Raw genomic sequence first — 27,296 nt, forward strand, 5'->3', positions numbered from 1 at the left:
AAACTCTGTCTCTACTAAAACTACAAAAATTGGCCGGGTTTGGTGGCAGTGCCTATAATCCCAGCTACTCGGGAGGCTGAAGCAATGAGAATTGCTTGAACCTGGGAGGCGCAGGTTACCTTGAGTCGAGATCAAACCACTGCACTCCAGCCTGAGGGACAAAGTGAGACTCTGTCTCCAAAAAGAAAAAAAAAAAAGAGTAAGAGAATGATTATCCTATCAAGACCAGCCTGCCCAACATGGTAACACCCTGTCTCTACTAAAAATACAAAAAGGAGCCAGGCGTGGTGGCGCACGCCTGTAGTCCCAGCTACTTGGGAGGCTAAGGCAGGAGAATTGCTTGAACCCAGTAGGCAGAGGTTGCAGTGAGTGGAGTTCGCACCACTGCACTCCAGCCTGAGTGAGAGAGTGAGACTCTGTCTCAAAAAAAGAAAAAAAAGAAGTAAGTTTCTTATGAATTAGAAGGAAGACAATATGGGAGGGAGACATACATAGAGGATTCAACAATATTGGCAATGTCCTATTTCTTTTGTGTGTGTTTTATTTTTTGTTTGTTTTAAGACAGGGTCTCACTCTGTGAACCTGGATGGATTGCAGCGGCCAGATCACCGATCGCAGCTCGATGCAACTTCAACCTCCTGGGCTCAAGCCATCCTCACACCTCAGGCTGCAGAGTAGCTGGGACTATAAGCACATGCCACCACACCTGGCTGGCAATGCTTTCTTTCTTTCTTTTTTTTTTTTTTTTTTTTTTGAGACAGAATCTCTCTCAGCCGCCCCGGCTGGAGTGCAGTGGTGCGATCTCAGCTTACTGCCTCCGCCTCTCAGGGGTTCAAGAGATTGTGCCGTCTCAGCCTCCCAAGTAGCTGGGATTACAGGCACCCGCCATCATACCCGGCTAATTTTTGTATTTCTTTTTAGTAGAGACGGGGTTTCACCGTGTTGGCCAGGCTGGTCTTGAACTCCTGACCTCGGGTGATCCATCCGTCTTGGCCTCCCAGAGTACTAGGGTTACAGGTGTGACCCACCGCGCCCGGCCACTTTATTTCTTAACTGCATGGTGATTGAGGGTTCTTTTTACTCTTTATTTTTTGGAGACAGAATCTTGCTCTGTCACCTAGGCTGGAGTACAGTGGCGTGATCTTGGCTCACTAAAACCTCTGCCTCCTGGGTTCAAGTGATTCTCCTGTCTCAGCCTCCTGAGTAGCTAGGATTACAGGCACGGACCACCACACCCAGCTAATTTTTGTATTTTATTAGTAGAGATGGGGTTTCACCATGTTGGCCAGCCTGGTCTTGAACTCCTGACCTCAGGTGATCCAGTTGCCTCGGCCTCCCAAAGTGTTGGGATTACAGGTGTGAGCCAATATACCTATTCAAGTGTTCTTTTTCTAATAATTCTTTTTTTTTTTTTTTTTTTTGAGATGGAGTCTCGGTCTGTCGCCCAGGCTGGAGTGCAGTGGCCAGATCTCAGCTCACTGCAAGTTTCGCCTCCCGGGTTTACGCCATTCTCCTGCCTCAGCCTCTCCAGTAGCTGGGACTACAGGCGCCCGCCCCCTCGCCCGGCTAGTTTTTTTGTATTTTTTAGTAGAGACGGGGTTTCACCGTGTTAGCCAGGATGGCCTCGATCTCCTAACCTCGTGATCCGCCTGTCACGGCCTCCCAAAGTGCTGGGATTACAGGCTTGAGACACTGCGCCCGGCCTTCTAATAATTCTTAACTATACAATGTCTTATAGACAGACTTGCATGAATATTTCACAACCTAAAGTTTAAGCCTCGGCAATAGAATGAGAATATCTCAAAATAAATAAATAAACAAATAATAAAATAATAAGGGGCCAGGCGCGGTAGCTTGCATCTGTAATCCCAGCACTTTGGAAGTCTGAGGGCAGATCACTTGAGTTCAGGAGTTCAAGACCAGCTTGACTAACATGGTGAAACCCCGTCTCTACCAAAAATATAAAAAATTAGCTGGATGTGGTGGCACGTGCCTATAATCCCAGCTACTGGAGAGGCTGAGGCAGGAGCACTGCTTGAACCCAGGAGGCACAGGTTGCAGTGAGCTGAGATCATACCACTGCACCCCAGTCTGGTGACAGAGCGAGACTCTGTCTCAGAAACAAAATAATAATAATAAAATAATTATATATATATATATATATATAAAAGAAAAAGACAAAAATAAATGTCTAGGCCCAGTGCAGTGGCTCACACCTGTTATCCCAGCACTCTGGGAGGCTGAAGCAGGAGGATCCCTTGAGGCCAAGAGTTGGAGACCAGCCTGGGAAACATAGAAAGACTCTATCTACATAAACAAACAAACAAACAAGCAAATAAATAGTATCTAGGTCCCAGCTGCTAATGCCACTGTGCTCCAGCCTGGGAAACAGAATGAGATCCTGTGTCCAAACAAAACAAAACAAAAAACAAAAAAAAACGAGTAAAGAGAAAAAGAGAGAGACAAAGTAAAAAAGAAAGAGTTTTAAAAAGATATTAGACCATACAGAAAAAGACACCGTATTTTTCCTCCCCCTTTAAGTATTTCTTTTTTTTTTTTTTTTCTTTTGAGATAGGATCTCATTCTCACTCTGTTGCCCAGGCTGGAGTGCAGCGGCACAATCTCGATTCACCTCACTCTGGACCTCGTGGGCTGAAGTGATCCTCCTACCTCAACCTTCTGAATCGATGGGACTGCAGGCATGTAGACACCATGCTGGGCTTTTTTGTATTTTGTAGACACCGGGTCTCCTCATGTTTCCCAGGCCGGTCTCAAACTCCTGGGCTCAAGCGATCTACCTGCCTCAGCTTCCCAAAGTGCTGAGATTACAGGTGTGAGGCATTACACTTGGTCCACTCTTAAGTATTTCCTCAAGGATCATAAACAGAGAAATTCAAATCTGGGACTGCATTACTTCAATATTATGAATTCCATAGGCCCAAAAAGATTGGTGTTACAAAACTAAAAACAATTAATCTTAAAATCATACAATCAAAGGAAGGTTGCAAAGACCAACACAGCTGAGTGTAAGGCTTTTTATGAAAATAAGTAAAAATAACACCAGAAAACCATGTGATTTCCTGATATGTGAATACTGAAGGTTTTCTGTTAAAGTTACAGCCTGACCCTAAAATATCTTTAATCTACATCACTGTGGAATGTTGCCAAGTAGCCTTTTGTGACCTGCTTTTAAGTGACTTTGATGCCTGCTAACAAATGAGATGATAGCGGCAAAAACTAATGGGACTTTTGAGAACACAAGTTTCCTGTGTGATGAAGCCTCGGCAGGCATTGTACATTTGAACATTAATAATAAAGCAAGTTCTACAAGGCTTCTTGGTATTTTCTTTGCAAAACTAATTCAAACAAATCTGCTTGAGACAGTGCAATCATAGGGACTAGATATTGGATCAAATACAGTCAACAAAGGACCCTTGCCAGGAGTGGGCAAACTTGGCTAGTAGAAATTCAAATAAAACCTAAGACCTTCTAAATTTAGCAATTAATTGAAAACGAGTAAAATACAAGTGTTGGGCCAATAATAAATGAGACCGATAACTACAGGCTACTAAAAGGGAAGAAAATTTAACCGACGTAGTAAGAGAACATATAGTAAGAAAAAGAAGCCGGGCGCAGTGGCTCACGCCTGTAATCCCAGCACGTTGAGAGGCCGAGGCGGGCGGATCACGAGGTCAGGAGATCCAGAACATCCTGGCTAACACGGTGAAACCCCGTCTCTACTAAAAATACAAAAAATCAGCTGGGCGTGGTGGCTGGCGGGCGCCTGTAGTCCCAGCTACTCGGGAGGCTGAGGCAGGAGAATGACGTAAAGCCGGGAGGCGGAGCTTGCAGTGAGCCGAGATCACGCCGCTGCACTTTAGCCTGGGCGACAGAGCGAGCCTCCGTCTCAAAAAAAAAAAAAAGAAAAAAAGAAAAGAAAAGAAAAGAAAAAAAGAAAAGAAAAGAAAAGAAAAAAAGAAAATAAGGCCAGGCACAGTGGCTCATGCCTGTAATCCCAGCACTTTGGGAGGCCAAAGCGGGCTGACCACCTGAGGTCAGGAGCCCGGGGCTAGCCTGGCCAAAATGGCGAAACCCTGTCTCTACTAAAAATCTAAAAACACAAGAATTAGGCCGGGCGCAGTGGCTCACGCCCGTAATCCCAGAACTTTGGGAGGCTGAGGCGGGCGGATCATCTGAGGCCGGGACCCCAGACCAGCCTGACCAATATGGAGAAACCCCGTCTCCACTAAAAATATAAAATTAGCTGGGTGTGGTGGTGCATGCCTGTAATCCCAGCTACTCGTAAGGCTGAGGCAGGAGAATCGCTTCAACCTGGGAGGCGGAGGTTGTCGTGAGATGTGCCATTGCACTCCAGCCTGGGCAACAAGGGCAAGACTCCGTCTACAAAAAGAAACAAACAAACAAACAAAAACAAAACAAGAAAAACCACAAGAATTAGCCAGGCGTGGTGGCACGCTCCTACAATCCCAGCCACCTGGGAGGCTGAGGCAGGAGAATTGCTTGAACCCGGGAGGGGGAAGTTTCAGTGGGTCGAGATTACGCCATTGCACTCCAGCCTGGGCAATAGATCGAGACTACATCTCAAAAAAAAAAAAAAAAAAAAAAAAAAGGAAAGAAAGAAAATATGTGTGTTAAAACTATTATATTATATTGCTTTATGAAAATATTTCACAAATGGGGATGGCAGGAAACATGTACACAAGTCAGCTGAAAAATATGGAAATGTCTGGGGGAGAATAATCCAAGGCTGAAATTCAAAGGAAAAGTGCTGGAAAAGGATTTGGGGTGGCAGCAGACAACACATCACACAGCAGTGTAGCTGTTATTAGAAAACAACTCCAGAAAATGAAATAATCTTCTTTATACATGCCAAGGAAAAGTCGCTTTGAGTTACTTTGGCATCAGTAATATTGAGTCTTGCAAGTGAGACGTCAGCTAAACGAGTGTGGTGGAATCGTCAGGGATGGTCTGTTTCCATCATTTACACTGAATTTCTACACACCTTACCCATTGCCTGGTGTTCTTGCTGGATTTTACTAATTATGTGACAGATACACCAGAGGCTAACCCTGACTATGCAAGCTTAGTAGTTATGAAGTGGCCATCTGTGTTTTCTGCTTAAGCCGTTGAGAGGATCTCAAAGGTAGAAGAGACCTTCAAGGGCATCGAGTCCATCTACTGATGCCAGGGGTGTACTCTGTTAACTCTATTAAGTGATTCCTCAACCTTTGCAAGTATCCAAAGCGACAGGAAACTAACTACCTCGAAACAGTATGTAATAGGCTGTTTCCTCCTCCCTTCTATCCAACAGTCTTATTTTTATACTTTAGAACCTGAGATGTCAAGTCAAAAACACTTTTCTCTTTAACCTTTCATATATCCGTCAGTAATAGTTTATAGCCCATAGAATAAAATAAATAGCTGTAAGTTTATACTATACTAATATAACAAATACTTGATGAATAAAGAAATGGGAGAAAAAGGACAGCACTTTTTTACTGTAGAATTTCCATTAATAGATGTAGAAGGAATGGTAGAAACAGAAAATTGGCCGGGCGCGGTGGCTCACGCCTGTAATCCCAGCACTTTGGGAGGCCGAGGCGGGCGGATCACGAGGTCAGGAGATCGAGACCATCCTGGCTAACACGGTGAAACCCCGTCTCTACTAAAAATGCAAAAAAATTAGCCGGGCGAGGTGGCGGGCGCCTGTAGTCCCGGCTACCCGGGAGGCTGAGGCAGGAGAATGGCGTGAACCCGGGAGGCGGAGCTTGCAGTGAGCCGAGATCGCGCCACTGCACTCCAGCCTGGGCGACTGAGCCAGACTCCGTCTCAAAAAAAAAAAAAAAGAGAAACAGAAAATGACCATTTGGTGAACACCACATTAATAAGTGTTGGAGGCAAAGTAGATGCTAAATACAATTAAAGGACTTGCATAGTCTCCACATATCTCCCCACAATATATTAATATTTGTTAATTACAAGGGGAAACAGTAATTTTACAGAGGTGAAACCTGGCCAAGGATCTCTGTAAAACCCTTAAGCCAAGAGATCAAAGTTAACTCAGATAATGTGATTTTCTGACATGATACACAGCAGGGCACCTAACTCCTGTGGATTATTGCCAAAAATGCATATCCTAAATTTAATTATGAGGAAGTACCAAACAAGCCCAATTAGAGTAGCCAAGAGCACTAACTCACGCCTGTAATCCTAGCACTCTGGGAGGCTAAGGCGGGAGGGTCCTTTGAGGGAAAGAGTTTTATACCAACCTGGGCAACACGGCGAGACACTGTCTACAAAAATTCTCTTAAAAACCAATTTCAGGGACATTCTACAAAATAACGGACCAAGATTCTTTAAAACTGCCAATGTCATGAAAGGCAAACACTGAGAAAACTATGTTGAAAGAGAACTGTGGAACTGTTCAGCGCTGAGGAACTGTGTGGAACTATGTTGGAGATCAAGGAGAAATGACAACTAAATGCAATGAGGGGCCGGGTGTGGTGGCACACGCCTGTAATCCCAGCACTTTGGGAGGCCGAGGCAGGCAGATCACCTCAGACTAAGAGTTCCAGACCAGCCTGGCCAACATGGTGAAACCGTCTCTACTAAAAAAAAAAATACAAAAATTAGCTGGGCCTGGTGTCAGACACCTATAATCCCATCTACTCTGGAGGCTGAGGCAGGAGAATTGTTAGAACCTGGGAGGTTGAGACTGCAGTGAGCTGAGATCATGCCACTGCACTCCATCCAGACTGGGTGACAGAGCAAGGCCTTGTCCAAAGAGGGAGGGAGGGAGGGAGGGAAGGAAGGAAGGGCATAGGTATCCTACATGGAATCCTGCACCCAAAAGAGGACATTCGAGGGAAAATTGACCAAATTTGAGTTACATCTTTAACATAGTTAATAGCACTGTGTTACTGTTAATATCCTAGTTTTGATTGACAGTGAGGTTATGTAAGATAACATTTGGGGATGTTGGGTAAAGAAATTCTTTGTACTATTTTTGCAATCATTTTATAAATATCAAACAACATCCAAATAAAAAAGAGACAAACATATAACTATCTTAGCTTAGAGCCCATACTCCCGTTCCCACGACCATTTTTCTCCCTCAAGGCTTAGGTTTAAACAGAACTTTTATATATAGGGAATGGATTTTACAATGTACACAATGTTGATCACTCAGTTCTTAATCCCAAGGTTAGCCTTTGTGTTTTTCATTATAATTTGAAATTTCTTTGGTTTTATTAAAATCTCACTACAGAAAAAAATTGAAAATGCAACAGATGTAGAGAAGGTTTAAGAAACACCCCAAATCATCTACTCAGGGGAAACTAGTATTTAATCAGCCAGATTCCTTTTTATTTTATTTTATTTTGCTTATTTTTTTTTTAGATGGAATCTTGCTCTGTCACCCAGGCTGGAGTACAATGGTGCAATCTCAGCTCACTGTAACCTCCGCTTCCTGGGTTCAAGCGATTCTCCTGCCTCAGCCTCCTGAGTAGATGGAACTTCAGGCAAACACCATCAAGCTCAGTTAATTTTTGCATTTTTAGTAAATACGGGGTTTCACCACGTTGCCCAGGCTAGTCTCAAACTCCTGAGCTCAGGAGGTTGAGGCAGGAGAATGACTTGAACCCAGGAGGTGTAGGTTGCTGTGAGCCGAAATCGTGCCATTGAACTCCAGCCTGGGCAACAAGAGTGAAACTCCGTCTCAAAACAACAGCAACAAAAACACAACACAACACCTAGGCTCAAGCAATCCTCCCACCTTGGCTTCCCAAATTGCTGGGATTACAAGCATGAGCCACCATGCCTGGCCAACCATTTTTAACACCAAAACCTTAAGTACCCAAAGAAAAAGATAAACTGAACACCACCAAAATTATGATACCATAACTAACAGAATAAACCATACATTTGCAAACCACACATTTGATATAGGACTTGTGTGTAGGATACATAAAGTACTATTATAATTCAATAATAAACAGTCAAATGGCTCAATTTAAATATGTATAGACAGTTCTCCAAAGAAAACATACAAATGGCCAAGAAGTACATGAAAAGAAGCTAAATACCATTAGCTATTCAAGATACCAGTTTGCCACCCACTAGGAGGCTAAAACTTTTAAGATGGGCATTAACAAGTGTGGGCCAGGATGTAGAGAAACTGAACCTTTCATCCATTGGTAGTGGGAACGTAAAAGGATGAAGCTGCTTTGGAAAGGTCTGGCAGTTCCTCTTAAAGTCAAGCATAGAGTTAACATAGGAACCAGTAATTCCACTCCTTGGTATGTACCCAAGAAGAATGAAAACATGTCCACACAAAAACTTCCACATAAATGACTATAGCAGGATTCTTCATAGTAGTTAAAAAGTGTGTGGGGGGGGGGGTGGGTGGGAGGGGGCGTGGTGTACAAATGGCCAACGACTGGAGGATACAGAAATAAAATGAGTTATATATGTAATACATACATTGAAACATTACTCAAGAAAAGTCGTGATATATGCTATAACATGAGTAAACTTGGAAAGCGAAAGTCTGTCACAAAGTATCATGTACTATGTATGCCATTGTTTGAAATGTCTGGAATAGGCAAATCCAGGGACAGGAAGTATACTAGTGGTTGCCAAGGGCTGGGGTGAATGGAGGGATTGGGGAATGACAGCCAAGGAGAACAGGGTTACTTCGTGTGGTAATGAAAATGTTCTAAAATTGATTGTTGTGATAGATGCACATTGGTGAATGTACTAAAAGCCATTGAATTGTAGACTTCATTTTATTTATTTATTTTTGAGACAAAGTCTCACTCTGTCGCCCAGACTGGAGTGCCTGGATCACTGCAATCTCTGCCTCCTGGGTTCAAGCAATTCTCCCTGCCTCAGCCTCCCAAGTAGCTGAAATTACAGGTCCCTGTCACCATGCGTGACTACTTTTTGTATTTTTAATGGAGACGGGGTTTCACCATATTGACCAGGCTGGTCTCGAACTCCTAAACTCAAGAGATCTGCCCAGCTCGGCCTCCCAAAGTGCTGGGATTACAGGCATGAGCCACCATGCCCAGCCTGAATAGTACACTTTTAATGAGTGAATTGTATGGTATACAAATCATATCTCAATGAGACTGGGGAAACCAGTCATCAAAACTCACTGAGTAATATATGTGTGATCTGAGTATTTCACATTATGTAAAATTCACTTCAAAAACTAATGACACCTGCACAGCATGGTAAATATAACTATCAGTGCATTGTGCACTGCAAACTTGCTGAGAGAGTACATTTCAAATATTCTCACCATAAGTTATTTAAGGTGATAAATATGTTAATTAGATTAATTTTCCACATTGTATTCATAAAAATGCAATGTTGTTTTTTACCCCATAAATATATGCAACTATTGTTTGTCAATTTACAATGAAAATAAACTTTAAAAATAATTCTGCCATTCAAAATGAATGAGTGTGGGTGAGTGCATTTGGCTCACACCCGTAATCCCAGCACTTTGGGAGGCCGAGGTGGGCAGATCACTTGAGCTCAGGGCAAAAAAGTGAGACACCTTTGTCTCTACAAAAAATATTTTAAAAAGCCAGGCGTGATGGCGAGCATGAGTGTTCCCAGCTACTTGGGAGACTGAGGTGGGAGGATCACTTGAGCCCCGGAGGCGGAGGTTACAGTAAGCTGGGCTTCTACCACTGCATACCAGCCTGGGTGATAGAGTGAAACTCTGGCTCAAAAAAAGAGAATAACGGAAGGGGTGGACACATGTGTCTATACTACACATATGTAACTATAGAGATATTTGTATGTATGTAGACTATACCTAGAAGCATACCCACAAAACTATCAAGACTATGCACCTCTGATATATGAGACTAAGATTGAAAGAAGGAACAAGTATACAGGAGAATGTTTACTTTTCCTTTGTACCTTTAATTCCTTTCAACAGTGTTGTCTTCTATAATTTAAAACTACTATTCAATGAATTCATTGAATTTCCTTTTACTTAATTATTTGTTTGCTTTTTAAGAGACAGGGTCTAGTTCTGTCATCCAAGCTGCAGTGAAGTGGCAAGATCATAGCTCATTGCAGCCTTGAAATCCTGGCCTCAAGTAATCCTCCCAGCTCAACTTCTGAAAGTGGTGAGATGACACCATGAGCTACCAGGTCAGGCCCAGATTTTCTTTTCAATCATACTGATTAATCTGCATTTTCTTTCATAACAAATTAACTTTGACTACACTTTGACATGTCGCCCTTGGATCATCAGTTGTACATAGGATTGTACTATACTTATGCTATTATAATAAGCTAAAAGTTTCACTCAGAGGTCATTTTTGTGTTTGTACATGCCCTGAAGGGCATTTTCTGCTATTTGTTTCCTATCTGGTACATAAATAAATCTTTTTTCTTTTGTTCACAGCTAGGTGGTCCCAGATTGGAGGAGTAGGTTGTCACTGATTAATTGGTTATCTTCTATTTTACTTTATCTCCATTGACTTTCAGCATTGGGCTTCTTTTGTTTGTATTAAGGTCCTGGTAAGATAAAGTTGTGTGGAAGATAAGAGCAGGAAGGGCAAGATAAAGAAGGAATGAAGTCTATGTCACATTCCCTTGGAATTCTATGCCTAGTTAGCCTCATTCGCTAAAACCTTTTTTTTTCAACATCCCAGTTACTACAGCCACATTTTACCATACAGTAACCTGACTCCAACTTTCTCAAACCAAATTTAGCCATTTTAACTACACTGTGTAATCGGATATTGATTAAGTGAGGGTATAAACTAGATTTCATGAGTGGAGTGACACAAGAAGCCATAAGCATTTTTCACTATTACTTAAAAGGTTTACTCCTTTACTCTTAAAAACTCAAGAGATACCATTTCTATGCCCTCCCCACCCCCAAAATTCAAAGCCAGGTATGGTGACTAATGCCTGTAATCCCAATACCTCAGGAGGATCACTTGAGCCTCCATAACATTATGTGTCTCCAGATATCATGCTGCAGATATCACAAACACACTTCTGTGATATTCTTGTGAAAATGCATAACTTGAATGTAATCATCAGCAAATGCAAAACTCAACTTGAGGGAAATTCTACAAAATGAGGGAAATTCTTCAAAAATAGCTAACCTATACACTTGGAAAATATCAGATAGAAAGACTAGAGATCTAGGAACTAAAAGCAATGCATAATGAGCATCTGAAGTACAAGGTATTAGGACAATTGGTGACATCTGAATAGGTTCTGATGCGTAAATTAGATAATAGCATTGTATCAATGTTAATTTCCTTATCAGTACATTAGATAATACAGCATTGTATCAATGTTCATTTCCTTAATTTGATGATTGTACAGTAAGCTAAGTAAGATGTCCTTATTTACAGGAAATACTCTAGTAAGGAGTTTAAAAAACACCCTTAGACTCACACCTATAATCCCAGGTGGTGGCTCACACCTATAATCCCAGCACTTTGGGAGCTCGAGGCGGGTGGATCTCCTGAGGTCGGGAGTTTGTAGACCAGCCTGACCAACATGGAGAAACCCAATCTCTACTAAAAATACAAAATAATCTGGGCATAGTGGCACATGCCTGTAATCCCAGCTACTTGGGAGGCTGAAGCAGGAGAATCGCTTGAACCTGGGAGACAGAGGTTCTGGTGGGCCGAGATCGCACCATTGCACTCCAGTTGGGACAATAAGAGCGAAACTCTGTCTCAAAAAAATAAAAAATAAAAAACACCATTCTTGCCCGGATGTGGTGGCTCATGCCTGTAATCCTAGCACTTTGGGAGGCCGAGGCAGGTGGATCGCTTGAGGTCAGAAGTTCATGACCAGCCTGGCCAATATGGCGAAACCCCATCTCTGCTAAAAATACAAAAATTAGCCAGGTGTGGTGGTGGGCGCCTGCAGTCCCAGCTACTTGGGAAGCTGCGGCAGGAGAATTGCTTGAACCTGGAAGGTGGAGGTTACAGTGAGCTGAAATCGTGCCACTGCACTCCAGCTTGAGTGACAGAGCGAGACTCCATCTCAAAAAAAAAAAAAGAAAGAAAAGAAACACCATTCTGAAACTTACTCTCAAAGAATTCAGGATAAAAAACTATGTGTAGAGAGAGAAAAAGAAACCTCAGGGAAGGGTATAAGGGAATACTGTGTACCATGCCAAGAATACTGTGTACTATGCCAGGCTGGGCACGGTGGCTCACACCTGTAATCCCAGCCCTTTGGGAGGCCAAGGCAGGTGGATCACGAGGTCAGGAGTTCGAGACCAGCCTGGCCAACATGGTGAAATCCTGTCTGTAATAAAAATACAAATATCAGCCAGGCATGGTGGCACACGCCTATAATCCCAGCTATTCAGGAGGCTGAGGCACAAGAACTGCTTGAACCCGGGAGGTGGAGAATGCAGTGAGCCGAAATCATACCATGTTGGAGTGCCAACATGGGCAAAAAAGTAAAACTCAAAAAAAAAAAAAAAAAAAAAAGCCATATGAATTTTAAATTTTTAATGAAACACACAAGAAAGAAGTGAGATGAGAACGGCTGGGTGTGATGGCTCACGTCTGTAAGTCCAGGAGTTTAGGAGGCCAAGGTGGGTGGATTGCTTGAGCTCAAGAGTTTGAGACCAGCCTTGGCAACATGACAAAACCCTGTCTCTATAAAATATACAAAAATTAGCCAGGTGTGGTGGCATACGCCTGTAATCCCAGTTACTCGAGAGGCTCAGGCACGAGAACTGCTTGAACCCGGGAGGTGGAGAACGCAGTGAGCACACCTGTAGTCCCAGCTATTCAGGTGGCTGAGGCATGAGAATCGCTTGAACCTAAGAGGCGGAGGTTAGGTCGCAGCGAGCTGAGATCGTGCCACCGCACTCTACCCTGGATAACAGAGCAAGACTCTTGTCTCAAATAATAAAGGAGTGAGAAAACAGGATGCTTTTTCATTTCAGAATTTAGCAAATCACATTTCTTGGGCAGTGAATTTGACTGAGTTTTTTGAAAAGTCAGGACAGAAAAATAAATTTTTTCCTTTCACCACTTTAGAAGGAAAACACAGTATTTATACTGTCTTTTATTTCTGACCATGAATAGCACATAAATTAATCTTTAGTAATTCCCCCTAGAAATTCTATTGAGCAGAAATTAGATGTTAGACCTTATAGTATAATTGTATCATTTGTGATAACGTATAGCATCTTAGAAAATGTGGCCCAACTAAATCAGCATGGTCAGCATGGTCCTAAGCTGTTTTAGTGAAGTGATCAAATATCAGAGGCTTTAAATAAACCCTGGACAGGTGGATTAAATTTCTCATGAAATGTTCCAATCTTCAGTTCAGCTATTTTATACTGTCCATTAAGTGAGAGCATAAACCAGATTTCATGGGTGGAGGGACAAAATTAACATTTTGAAATAACTTCTACTTATCTTAATCAAATAAGGTTCACCAAAATACTTCAACCAGTAATTTTTTTATTTTTATTTTTTTGAGACAAAATCTCGCTCTTGTCCCCTAGTCTGGAGTGCAATGGTATGATCTCGGCTCACTGCAACCTCTGCCTCTGCCTCCGCCTCCCAGGTTCATGCCATTCTCCTGCCTCAGCCTCCCGAGTAGCTGGGTTTACAGGTGTGTACCACCAAGCCCACCTAATTTTTTGTATTTTAAGTAGAGACAGGGTTTCACCATGTTGGCTAGGCTGCTCTCGAGCTCCTGACCTCAGGTGATTCACCCACCTCGGCCTCCCAAAGTGCTAGGATTACAGGCTGAGCCACTGCGCCCAGCCGACCAGTAATGTTTTTGTCAGTGCTTCCCCATTACTTTATCACCACTTTTTTTTTTTCATGTTGTTTTCTCAAATAGGCATTCTTTTATCTTCATTCCCTGAAACCACCTGGGGTGGATGCAGCAGATCAGTTTAATCTCTGAATTTACCCAATTACATTGTTTTTTCCAATCTGCTAATCTCCTGTAATTAGGAACTTTGGACAGTCTCCAACAAAGACTCCAACAGTTAAACATAGATTGGACAACCTACCTGAAACCTACTGAAATTTACTGTCAGTTACCCAAATCAATTGACCTTCAAATCAAAAGATTTTATTACAAAATGGGACAAGTAGTCTATGTAACCATCACGAAAATGAAAGACAACTTTTATGTAGGTTTGGGTCCTTTTAAATGTAACATGTCAGAGAAAAATTAATCACATTAAAATAAATGTATTAAATATGTATCTTGATTTGCCATAGCAATTAATTAGAGACTATCAAGTCTGGAACAATGATTTGAGGAACTAGTTTTTCCTTTATACCAAGATGCCATTACACAAATTTTGTAGTTCTGACTTAACTGACGAAAGTGAAGCTATAATGTGTATGAATTCAATTATTCATTAAAAAGATAAATGCATTGAGTTGTAAACACAAGATATTCTGTTGAAACTATGGAGAACACAAAGGTGAATACTACTCTACCCTTAAAGATTTGTAATGATTAATAAAAGCAGCCAGGTGTGGTGGGTCAGGTCTATAATTCCAGCACTTTGGGAGTCTGAGGTGGCCAGATGAGTTGAGCTCAAGAGTTTGAGACCAGCCTGGGCAACATGGTGTAACCCCGTCTCTATGAAAACTACAAAAATTAGCTGGGCATGGTGGTGTGTACCTGTAGTGCCAGCTACTTGGGGGACTGAGGTGGGAGGATCACTTGAGCCTGAGAGGTGAGGCTACACTGAGCCGAGATCTCGCCACTGCATTGTGGCCTGGGCGACAAAGTGAGACTCTGTCTCATAAACAAAACAAAAACAAAAAAAAACCCACACGCATAAAATAATAAATGCAATTAAAAACCTAAGCAAATTAATAGACTAAAAAGGACTTTATTTTATTTTTTAGTTTTGAAACAGGATCTCAACACGTTGCCCAGGCTGGTCTTAAACTCTGGGTATCAGTGGATTCTCCAAACTTAGCCTCCCACACTGCTGGGATTATAGGACTGGGTCCTAGCATCTGCTGATCACATTAAAACAAATGACTGGCTGGGCCCGGTGGCTCATGCTGGTAATCCCACCACTTTGGGAGGCTGAGGCTGGTGGATCACCTGAGGTCAGGAGTTCGAGACCACCCTGGCCAAAATGGTGAAACCTCATCTATACCAAAAATACAAAAATTAGCTGGGTGTGGTGGTATGCGCTTGTCATCCCAGCTAGTCAGGAGGCTGAAACAGGAGAATCACAAATCACTTGAACCCAGGAGGCGGAGGTTGCAGTGAGCCAAGATAGAGCCACTGCACTTCAGCCTGGGTGACAGAGTGAGACTCCTGGCTCACTGCAAGCTCCGCCTCCCGGGTTCACGCCATTCTCCTGCCTCAGCCGCTGGAGTAGCTGGGACTGCAGGCGTCCGCCACCACGCCTGGCTAAGTTTTTGTATTTTTACTAGAGACAGGGTTTCACCATGTTAGCCAGGATGGTCTCAATCTCTTGACCTACTGATCCGCCTGCCTTGGCCTCTCAAAGTGCTGGGATCACAGGCGTGTGCCATCGCGCCCTGCCGGGAATATTTTCTTTTCTTTTTGTCCCTCCCTCCCTTCCTCCCTTCCTCCCTTCCTTCTTTCCTTCCTTCCCTCCTTCCCTCCCCCGCTCCTCTCCCCACCCCCTCCCCCAGCTACTCAGTAGACTGAGGCAGGAGAATCACTTGAACCCGGGAGGCAGAGGTTGCAGTGAGCCAAGATCACACCATTACACTCCACCCTGAGCAACAGAGTGAGACTCCCTCTCAAAAAAAATAATAAAGAAAGAAAGAAAAGAAAAAAGAAAGAAAGAAAGGATCTCTGACAATTGGCCTAGGCTGGAGTGCAGTGGCATGATTACAACTCACTGCAGCCTGGAACTCCCAAGCTCAAATGATCCTCCCACCCTAGCCTCCTGAGTAGCTGGAATGACAATCATTAAGCCACTATGCCCAAACCACTTGTGTTTTTCTTGAAGAAATGGAGTCTTGCTATGTTGCCCAGGCTGGAGTGCAGTGTCTTTTCACAGGAGCTCTCACAGCATACCACAGTCTTGAGCTCCATAGTTCAAGCAATCACCTTGCTTTAGCCTTCTAAGTAGCTAGGACTACATGAGTGTGCCACTGCACCTGGCTGAAATCCACATTTTTTGGAAATATCCCTTTTTTTTTTTTTTTCCGAGAAGGAGTCTCGCTCTGTCACCCAGGCTAGAGTGCAATGGCATGATCTCGGTTCACTGCAACCTCCGCCTCCTGAAGTCAAGCGATTCTCCTACCTCAGCCTCCTGAGTAGCTGGGATTACAGGGGTCCACCACCATGCCCGGCTAATTTTTGTATTTAGTAGGCGGGGTTTCACCATGCTGGCCAGGCTTGTCTCGAACTCCTGACCTCGTGATCTGCCTCCTTCAGCCTCCCAAAGTGCTGGAATTACAGGCATAAGCCACTGGGCCCAGCCTAGTTCACTTAATATTTTTATGAATATAAATTACACCTTTACTTGTAATTATAATCACTATCAAAAAATTACTAGTTGGGCAAGGTAGCTCATGCCTGTAGTGTTAATACTTTGGGTTTGCTTGAGCCCAGGAGTTTGAGACCAGCCTGGGTAACATGGCAAAATTTCCTCTCTACAAAAAACATAAAAATTAGGCGGGTTTGGTGGTGCACACCTGTGGTCCCAGTTATTTAGGAGGCTGAGGTAAAAGATCAATTGATCCAGGAGGTCAAGGCTGCAGTGAGCCATGATCACACCACTACACTCTAGCCTGGGTGACCGAGCAAGACCTTGTCTCAAAGGAAAAAAAGAATAAAAGTAAAAACAAAGAAAACCACAGAATGCCAAGCTGTTCTAAACATTTTTTTTATTTTTATTTATTTATTTATTTATTTATTTATTTATTTATTTATTTATTTTTTGAGACGGAGTCTCGCTCTGTGGCCCAGGCTGGAGTGCAGTGGCGCGATCTCGGCTCACTGCAAGCTCCGCCTCCCGGGCCCACGCCATTCTCCTGCCTCAGCCTCCCGAGTAGCTGGGACCACAGGCGCCCGCCACTGCGCCCAGCTAATTTTTTGTATTTTTAGTAGAGACGGGGTTTCACCGTGTTAGCCAGGATGGTCTCAATCTCCTGACCTTGTGATCCGCCCGCCTCAGCCTCCCAAAGTTCTAAACATTTAACGTATTTTTATTTTTGTGTTTTTCTTATGTTTTGAGAAGGAATCTCCCTCTGTCACCCAGGCTGGAGTGCAGTGGGTGATCTCAGCTCACTGCAACCTCCAGCCCCTGGGTTCAAGCAATTCTCCCACCTCAGCCTCCCGAGTAGCTGGGACTACAGGCAACCACCACCCTGTCTGGCTAATTTTTGTTAATTTCCTTTTTTTCAGTAGAGATGGGGTTTCACCATGTTGGCCAGGGTGGTTAAGCTCCTGACCTCAAGTGATTCACTGCCTCGGTCTCACAAAGTACTAGGATTACAGGCAATGAACCACCATGCCTGCCCTTTTTTTTTTTTTTTTTTTTTTTTTTTTTTTTTTTTTTTTTAAGACGTAGTTTCACACTGTCGCCCAGGCTGGAGTACAGTGGCGCAATCGGCTTATCGCAAGCTCCGCCTCCCGGGTTCACATCATTCTCCTGCATCATCCTCCCACGTAGCAGGGACTACAGGCGCCCGCCATCCAGCCCGGCTAATTTTTTATATTTTTAGTAGAGATGAGGTATCACTGTGTTAACCAGGATGGTCTGGATCTCCTGACCTCGTGATCCTCCCGCCTCGGCCTCCCAAAATGCTGTGATTATAAGCTTGAGCCATCGTGCCCGGCCTTATTTTTTATAAATATATAAAGATGGAGTTTTGTCATGTTGCCCAGGCTGGTGTCAAACTCCTGAGCTCAGGCAACCCACTAGCCTTAGCCTCCCAAAGTGCTGGGATTACAGGTATGAGCCACTGTGCCCTGCCTAACATATTTTAAATAAGTCACCCAACTCCCCAATGATCCTATGATATGGTGTATATGTACATAAAATATTTAAAAATAAATAAAATATTTTAAAATGCTCTTCACACTGTGTGTATATATATACATATATACACATATACACATATATATACATATATATACACATATATATATAAATAAAATAACCAAACTCCTAGAATAAGTTTACTATTTAATATCTGGTTTCCTAGAATTCTGAAAATGATCTATGCTTTAATCAAATTCATGTGACATCACTAAATTTTACACATAGATGATAAAGACTTCAGAAGTACAGAAAAGGAGTTACTATTTAAAACTATGGGCCAACACTTGAGGAGGCTAAGGCAGGAGGATTGCTTAAGCCCAGAAGTTCAAGATCACCCTGAGCAACACAGTGAAACCTGGGCTCTGCAAAAAAATTTTAAAAATAGTCAGGCTGGGCCAGGCGCGGTGGCTCAAGCCTGTAATCCCAGCACTTTGGGAGGCCGAGACGGGCGGATCACGAGGTCAGGAGATCGAGATCATCCTGGCTAACACGGTGAACCCCCGTCTCTGCTAAAAAATACAAAAAAAAAAAAAAAAAAAAACTAGCCAGGCAAGGTGGCGGGCGCCTGTAGTCCCAGCAACTCGGGAGGCTGAGGCAGGAGAATGGCGTGAACCCGGGAGGCAGAGCTTGCAGTGAGCTGAGATCTGACCACTGCACTCCAGCCTGGGCGACAGAGCTAGACTCCGTCTCAAAAAAAAAAAAAAAAAAAAAAGTCAGGCTTGGCAGGGCACGGTTGCTCATGCCTGTAATCCCAGCACTTTGGGAGGCCGAGGAGGGCAGATCACCTGAGGTCAGGAGTTTGAGACTAGTCTGACCAACATGGAGAAACCCTGTCTCTGCTAAAAATACAAATTAGCCAGGCGTGGTGGCACATGCCTGTAATCCCAGCTACTAGGGAAGGTGAGGCAGGAGAATCGCTTGAACCTGGGAGGCAGAGGTTGTGATGAGCCAAGATCACGCCATTGTACTCCAGCCTGGGCAACAAGAGCAAAACTCCATCTCAAAAACAAAAACAAAAACAATTAGGCTTGGTGGCACACACTTGTCATCCCAGGTACTCAGGAGACTGAGGTGAGAAGATCACAAGAGCCCAGTAGGTTTCTGCTGCAGTGAGCAGAGCCACTGCACTCCAGCCTGGGTGACAGAGTGAGACCCTGTCATAAAAACATATAAACCAACAAACAAAACTATGGGCCAGGGACGGTTGCTGATGCCTGTAATCCCAACACTTTTGGAGGCCAAGGCAGTAGGATCACTTGAATCCAGGAGGTTGAGACCACCCTGGGCAACATTTGAGACCCTTCCTTTATATTACAAAACTTTTTTTTAATTAAAAAATAAATATGGCCACGCATGTTGGCTCATGCCTGTAATCCCAACACACTGGGAGGCCAAGGTAGGCAGATCACCTGATGTCAGGAGTTGGCGGCCAACCTGGCCAACATGGTGAAACCCTGTCTCTACTAAAACTACAAAAAATTAGCTGGGCATGGTAGCACACACCTTTAGTCCCAGCTATTCAGGAGACTGAGGCAGGAGAATCGCTTGAACCCAGGAGGCGGAGGTTACAGTGAGCCAAGATCCCACCACTGCACTCCTCCCTGGGTGACAAACCAAGACTCTATCTCAAAAATAAATGAATAAATAGGCCAGGCGCGGTGGCTCACACCTGTAATCCCAGCACTTAGGGAGGCCAAGGTGGGTGGATCACGAGTCAGGAGTTCGAGACCAGCCTGGCTAAGATGGTGAAACCGCATCTCTACTAAAAATAAAGAAAATTAGCCAGGCGTGGTGGCGGGCACCTGTAATCCCAGCTACTCGGGAGGTTGAGGTAGAAGAATCGCTTGAACCTGGGAGGCGGAAGTTGCCGTGAGCTGAAATCATGCCTGGGCTACAGAGTGAGACTCCATCTCAATAAATAAAATAAATAAATAAGACACTATTGGCTGGGCACGGTGGATCACGCCTATAATCCCAGCACTTTGGGAGGCCGAGGAGGGTGGATCATGAGGTCAAGATATTGAGACCATCATGGTCAACGTGGTGAAACCCCAGTCTCCACTAAAAATACAAAAATTTGCTGGGTGTGGTGGTGTGCACCTGTAGTCCCAGTTACTCCAGAGGCTGAGGCAGGAGAATTGCTTGAACCCAGGAGTTGGAGGTTGCAGTAAGCCGAGATTGCGCCACTGCACTCCAGCCTGGTGACAGAGTGATACTCTGTCCCCCCTCCAAAAAAAAAAAAAAAAGACACTGTTACCTCTGTTACCCACATTCTCTTGCATAGGCCATTTTGGTTGGCAAACCTTACCATCAAATGGTTGAAAATTTATATATATATGTATATATTCTATATATAGAGAGAATATACACATATATATGAATGACATTGAAAGACATTCCATTATTAAAATTATTTCACTTAAAAATGAATTAAGAAGGCCAGGTGCAGTGGTGCATGCCTGTACTTTGTGAGCCTGAGGAGAATGGATCACTTTGAGCTCAGAGTTCTAGACCAGCCTGGCAAAACTGTCTCTACAAAAAATACAAAAATTAGCCGGGCGTGGTGGCGTGTGCCTGTGATCCCAGCTATTTGGGAGGCTGAGGCTACAGAATCTCTTGAACCTGGAAGGCAAAGGTTGCAATGAACCAAGATTGTGCCACTCCGCACCAGCCTGGGCAACAGTGAGACCTGTCCCAAAAATAATAATAATAAATAAATAATTAAGATCCAAACAAAAATTCAATTAAGTTATTAGTTGACTCTTTTTATCTGACTCATGAGAATATATTCTAGTCAGTAAATGGAGAGCTATACAGTAAAGAAAGTACAACTCAGAAACAGTATGAATCCGGCACTATCAAAATACAAACACATACCATATGAGCCTAAGTATTCAAGATACAAGGCATATGCTCTTTTGTGGACTAGGAAGAATTCAAGTCTTTTTTTTTTTTTTTAAATAGCCTGAATGAAATTTTCCTTAAACCCGTCCAACTCCATTTGGCTTTTATTCACTTTGATTCTCGTTTGGGATCATTCCTAGAAATCACAGAATGGACATGAGTCTTGAGTCACTGGAAATATACATGCTCCAGTGATCAACGAATGCCTGTGTTTGAGCTGGCTTAGTGAGAACTCAGCCCTGAAATCCAGTCTGATCTCCGGGCAAAATGCTGTATTACAATTTCTGGGTATACAAACCAGAAGCCCATGTGTGTCTTTGATTGTGTGAATAAACACTGATGGGTGAGCACACGTCCTTAACAGTTTTTGCCAGTTTATGACAAAATGAGTTCAATAAAGACCATGTGTTGTCATAAAACTAAATTATTAAATTTCTATGACCTTCCTGTATTCTGATATTATCTTCTCATTTAAAAAAAATAAAGCTGGTATCCCCTTGTGAATACTTTCAACACCTACTCTGAATTTTTTCCTCACTGGCCCATTAAATCCAGAAGTCTGGGATTAGTTGCCTGGGACTATAAGGAACTATCACAATGACACGGTTTTTCTTTGTTTTGTTTTTTTCCTGAAGGATGGTCAAGCTTAGTATTTGATCTAGTACTTAAATTTGCAACATGTTGCTACAATAGAATGTTGCATTATAACCCTCCCTTTAAAAACTCTAAAGAAATTACTTTACCAGTGACTTATTTTACTAACTGAAACAATGTTATAGACAAATAAGCAGAAGAAAATCATTAGCAACTATGTTATCTTTCATTTGTAAGGTTTTTTTGTTTGTTTGAGAGGGAGTCTCCCTCTGTTGCCCAGGCTGGAGTGCAGTGGCACAATCTCGGCTGACTGCCACCTCCGCCTTCCATGTTCAAGCGATTCTCCTGCCTCAGCCTCCCAATTAGCTGAGATTACAGTCACCTGCTACCACACCTGGTGAATATTTGTATTTTTAGTAGAGACAGGGTTTTACCATGTTGGCCAGGGTGGTCTTGAACTCCTGACCTTAAGTGATCCACTCGTCTCGGCCTCTCAAAGTGTTGGGATTACAGGCATGAGCCACCGCACCTGGCCTATTTATAGCTTAATAGAATTTTAAAATAAACAATGTAACTCAATTGTATCTAATTCAGTAATTTTAGCAGGGGAGGGTAGCTGTAATTCTAGCTACTCAGGAGAATGAGAAAGGACAATAGTTTGAGCCCAGGCGTTGAAAACCAGCCTGGGCAGCACAGCAAGACCTCAGCTCAACAAACAAACAACAAACAAACATAACCAGCATATAATTTAGTCATTTTAAACCAGCACTGGTCTAGTATATATAAAAATAATTTATGGGCTAGGCATGGTTGCTCATGCCTGTAATCCCAGCATTTTGGGAGGCTGAAGTGGGTATATCACTTGAGGCCAGGAGTTTGAGACCAGCCTGGCCAGCCTGGCAAAACCGCGTCTCTACTAAAAATACAAAAAAAAAAAAAAAAAAATGAATTAGCTGGGCGTGGTGGCACATGCGTGTAATCCCAGTTACTCAGTAGGCTGAGGAAGGAGAATCATTTGAACCCAGGTGGCAGAGGTTGCAGTGAGCCAAGATTGCACGACTGCACTCCAGCCTTAGCGACAGATTGAGACTCTGTCTCAAATAAATAAATTCAATAAAAACAATTTATAAATTATTGGAATATTAAGTAACTTTCCCTGGATGATGTTTTCCTTCATCATCTCGGCAATTTTTGCTTGTTTCCTCACTGTAACCTCCACCTCCTGGATTCAAGTGATTCTCCTACCTCAGCCTCCCGAGTAGCTGGGATTGCAGGCATGAGCCACTGTGCCTGGCTAATTTTGTATTTTTAGTAGACATGGGGGCTTCTGTCTGTTGGTCAGGCTGGTCTCGAACACCCCACCTCAGGTGATCTGCCCGCCTCGGCCTCCCAATGTGTTGGGATTACAGGCATGAGCCACTGCGCCCAGCCCCACTTGTTCTTTATCAGCGTTATCAAGGAATGAAGGAAACAGAGAAGAACAAGTCAGTGCCGAACCCTGCAGGAAGATCCCTTAGTTTCCATTTTGCCTTTCTAAAATCAGCCTCTGGAGACATTCTCCTGGTTTAATATCCACTGACATTTCTTCATATTTGTTCACCCAGCTCTTCCAAATACTACTGTGATGATATTTTATAATTAAATAGCTAGAAAATATTCCTTACCAGCCAAAAAGACTAATTACAGAATGTAGAAATGCATCCCCTCAAGGATGCTCATGCTCATTTCGAAATAATTTTAGATTTACAGATGAGTTGCAAAAATAGTATAGAGTTCTTACATACTCTTCAGCCATCTTTGCCTAATGTTACCATCTTACGTAATCATGGTTCTAGTACTATTGTTCACCCTACCATGCTACCCCTGTGGTCAGTAGTCATGCTCAGTATGTTGTTTCCCTTCCAGGCCTACATTCCACCTTCCGGCTGACCAGCATGTACTGCATCAGAAGTCTCCCCTTTCACTCTGGCTCCCCATTGGGATCAACCAATCAAAGCAGCAGGAGACTGGAGAGCAGGGCATTTATCCCACACCCACCCCCTCCTTGACTCCTTGCAAGAGCATCTCTTTACCAAAGGTTCCAGCCCATGCTTCCTCTACTCAGCTGGAGCTACATTACCTGGTTCCCAGTCACCATCCCCCTTCAGGCCTAGGATTAGTAATAGCTCTGGCTTCATTAGACCTGGATTTCTTTGCCATCCTTAGTTCTTTCCTTAACCCTCCCCACACCATTTAAAGTAATTCGTTTATTAAACTCTGTTCAAACCCCCAATCGACTGTGCTGTCTGATTTTCTCCAGGGACAACGACTAACAATCTAACAAAATTAATATCACCTTAAAATCAACTTTCTTAAAGGGAATATACACTCCTACTTACCTGCCCCCACCACACACACACAAAGTAAAAGTTATTTACACAAAGGTTTCTTCCAAGAGGAATTCTAAACCACATCACTTAAGAGGCCAAGTTCATGATTCAAGGACTGGAATTAGACCACATCTCTACCTAGATCAAGAGTCAAGGAAATGCTTGTGTTTCCAATAATAACATTGCTAACAAGATGTCATCTATGTATGAAAATAACTAGTGATCACCAATAGGCTTGAATAGGAAGCTGATGCTGAGCTACCCCCACCCACCACTGGTGCACCATTAGCTGATACCCATTCTGGCCTTTAGAGTGCTTTGGCCAGAACTATCATTTCAGCTACAGGAAGAATCTCTAATCAGGACTTAGATCACTATTTAGTTTTTAATTTTGAAGTACAATAGAATGAATATAGGTATAAATAAGGATAATAGTTTCCTTTTTTTTTTTGGAGACAAGGTCTGATTCTACCGCTGAGGCTGGAGTGCATATAGCTCATGTGATTATAGCTCACTGCAGCCTCCAACTCCTCGGCTCAAGCGATCCTCCCTCCTCAGGCTCATGAGTAGCTATGACTACAAGTGCATGCCATCGCATCCAGCTAATTTTTAAATTTTTCATAGACACAGGATTTTGCTATGTTTTGCGGGCTGGTGTTAAACTCCTGGCCTCAGGCAATCCTCCTGCCTTGGCCTCCCAAAGTTCTGGGATTACACGGATGAGTCATCACACCTGGTGGATAATAGGTATGTTTTTAAGAGGAGAGGGATGTAAGACATTCCAGCCAATTTCAGCCCCACAACTGGATTCAGTAGTTATCAGGTTCAGATCAGTGTAGGATGAAACAAGTCTCAAATTCTATACCCAACTTCTTGAATCACGTTCTTCACCTATCCAACTACTTTCTAATACATGATGAAAATGAAAAGTCAATCAGGATACCTGCAGCATCCACACTGACAAAGAGTAAATGATCCAGGAGATTTCACAGGAAGCAGACTAAATTTCTGGAATAATGCCAAATGTAAAGACAGCAAATTATGACGGAAGATCAAATCATAACCTGTGAGATTCCCATCACTGGTCCCCCAGGAAGCATCCTCCTAGAACGTTGAAGTCCTCACTCATAAAACCTTAAGCTGACAGTTGTATTCCTCTCCCACTCTCCCTCCCAAACACAGGTTTCATTTTCTTATGTCTCCTATAGGATTATATAATATTCTACATTTGCTCTATGAATTTTATACACATCAAGCTAAAATCCAAAAGTTTTTTTTTTTAGCATTTCTACTGTGAAGCAGAGAAACAAAGCTTTCTTTGGATGAGAAAAAAAAATTATGTCTAACAGAAAGTGTAGAAAAACATTTTTAAATGCCAACATCAGAAATTTTTTTCCTTTTAGAATATTTTCCTGCTCTTGTACAACAATTGCTAACTATAGAGGAACGTGAGCAACAATTTGGTTCTGCTTGCTGTTGCAGATGAAATGTGGCCACCCACAGGTACTTTTTTTCTTTTTCTTTTAAGTCAGAGTCCACTACCATGATTCCAAAAAGCAACACAAGGTATATTTACTTTTTAAATTTATTTCAGGTGACAGGACACTCACAATCTAACAAAATAAACATAGAATTAAATTGCATTCTCAAAGTCCAATTCTACTTCCTAGCCAAGGCAGGAGAAGATATAGATACTAGGCTTGGTCTGTATTAGTTTTCTCCACATAGTCTATCCCTTTCTCCTGCTAACCCCCATGGACAACTCCAACGAATGAGAGCCATTTATAAGAGTAAGACTACAACTATTTCTCACAAAATGCCTGAGATGGATATAGCCAAGACAGAAAGTATAGAAGGAGGTTTTAATGATAAACTTCTATCTTTGTTGGAAGGAAAAGGAGAAAAAGGGAGTTGATGGATCAGCACAAAGAAGAAAAACAGAAAAGGGTTTAATTTACCTTGAGAATAACCATGATTCTATTTGTCCAGGCCCAGTGAAAATTTGTGTCAAGCAATTTCATTCATTTCACAGTGCCTAGCACATTGCTGACTATGTGGTAAATATTAAATAAATACTTGTTGGTTGATGAAACTGGTACATGAAAACGCTGTATATACACAGGAAGCAGAAACTCAATGTGGTCAGGCAAATTTGAAAGCAGGGCAAGGTTTGGTTCTCCGTGTCAACATTTTCAAGTTATACACTGGGGCAACAAATGAAATAAAATTCTGCCACATTCATAGTTCAACATGTTGTTCCTCTTTGAGTGCTAAAACTTTATATGTAAAAAAGGAAAGCTAGGATTAGGTAAAACTATTTTAAATTAAATGTACGCAAAATAATTAAAGACAAGTCATTTTATTGCTTAGTATTTCTTCATGAATTTAAAAGGTGGCTTGCAAAGGTTGCTTACATTTGTAATAGCAATACACCACTTGAAATCTTAAACACATAAGCACCTATTTGCTAGACTAAAGCTAGCCTTGAACTTTTAGTGATGCCATATGCTTTTAAATTAACCCTTCTAAACACTGTACAAATCTCATCACACAGACTGTGAGCTTATAACGGAATTAGGTTACCACTAAATACTCATCAGGCAAACTACAGAAAATAAAGAAAACATGCATATTATTATGGCTCCATGAAAGCCAAAATTAAAGATGATATTATGAGAATTTGAGATTAAACAACTATAATTTGGCTGTAAGATCTCCATGACTTACACATTAAGTTTAACTAAAATCTCTAAGGACCTTTTTCTTTGGAAAAGAATCATACATTTTAAAATAGCCTTTAATGGACAGTCTATTAAAATCACAATGGATCATAGATGTCAACTTCAAATAGTGCCTTTCTTCTAAAGGGCTTAAGTTTACACACTGGTGCAACACCACAAATGCAGATGCTACAAAGGGAGCTATAAAGAAAAACAAATTTTATTCACAACCCTCTGCATACAAACTTTTCCTTCTGTAGACTTGTGTGGAGTTGAAAATAAAGGATGCTAATATGCACATTATGCAGCACATCAAAAGAAAAAAAGAGAAAACACTTTAGTTGAGTGGAAATTCATCCATCTACTGAAAATCTGGGAGAATTCACATATACTGTACTCCAGATATACCCAAGTGCAGAAAAATACTATATGAAATGGAAAAATAATGAAATATTATTTAATCAACAGCTGATTACCTTTAAAACTTTGGGCTTCTTTTCCCTCTGGGGCCTCTTGTTTTCCTTTATAACCTAAAAAAAATCAAATTGCAAAATGAGCCTCTGTTTAAGAAATAAAATCAGCTCCCACATCCCCAAAATTTTTGGCTATTTCTCTGTAAAACTATTTACACCATTTAAAATCATCAACATGTTT

At 42.3% G+C, this 27,296-nt stretch overlaps 1 protein-coding gene across 7 annotated transcripts in view; it reads right to left on the minus strand.

Annotated features, from left to right (window-relative positions):
• TET1 (tet methylcytosine dioxygenase 1) overlaps window positions 1-27,296 on the minus strand; it is a 142,542-nt gene that overhangs the window by 73,423 nt on the left and 41,823 nt on the right. For all 7 annotated transcript variants that reach the window (XM_007963255.3, XM_038009144.2, XM_073019084.1 and 4 more), the window contains one exon: window positions 27,119-27,172. In XM_007963255.3, coding sequence (XP_007961446.3) covers window positions 27,119-27,172 — 54 coding nt within the window. The remainder of the gene's footprint in view (window positions 1-27,118; window positions 27,173-27,296) is intronic.

Source organism: Chlorocebus sabaeus, chromosome 9 (genome assembly GCF_047675955.1).
Source record: "Chlorocebus sabaeus isolate Y175 chromosome 9, mChlSab1.0.hap1, whole genome shotgun sequence".
Lineage (NCBI taxonomy): Eukaryota > Metazoa > Chordata > Mammalia > Primates > Cercopithecidae > Chlorocebus > Chlorocebus sabaeus.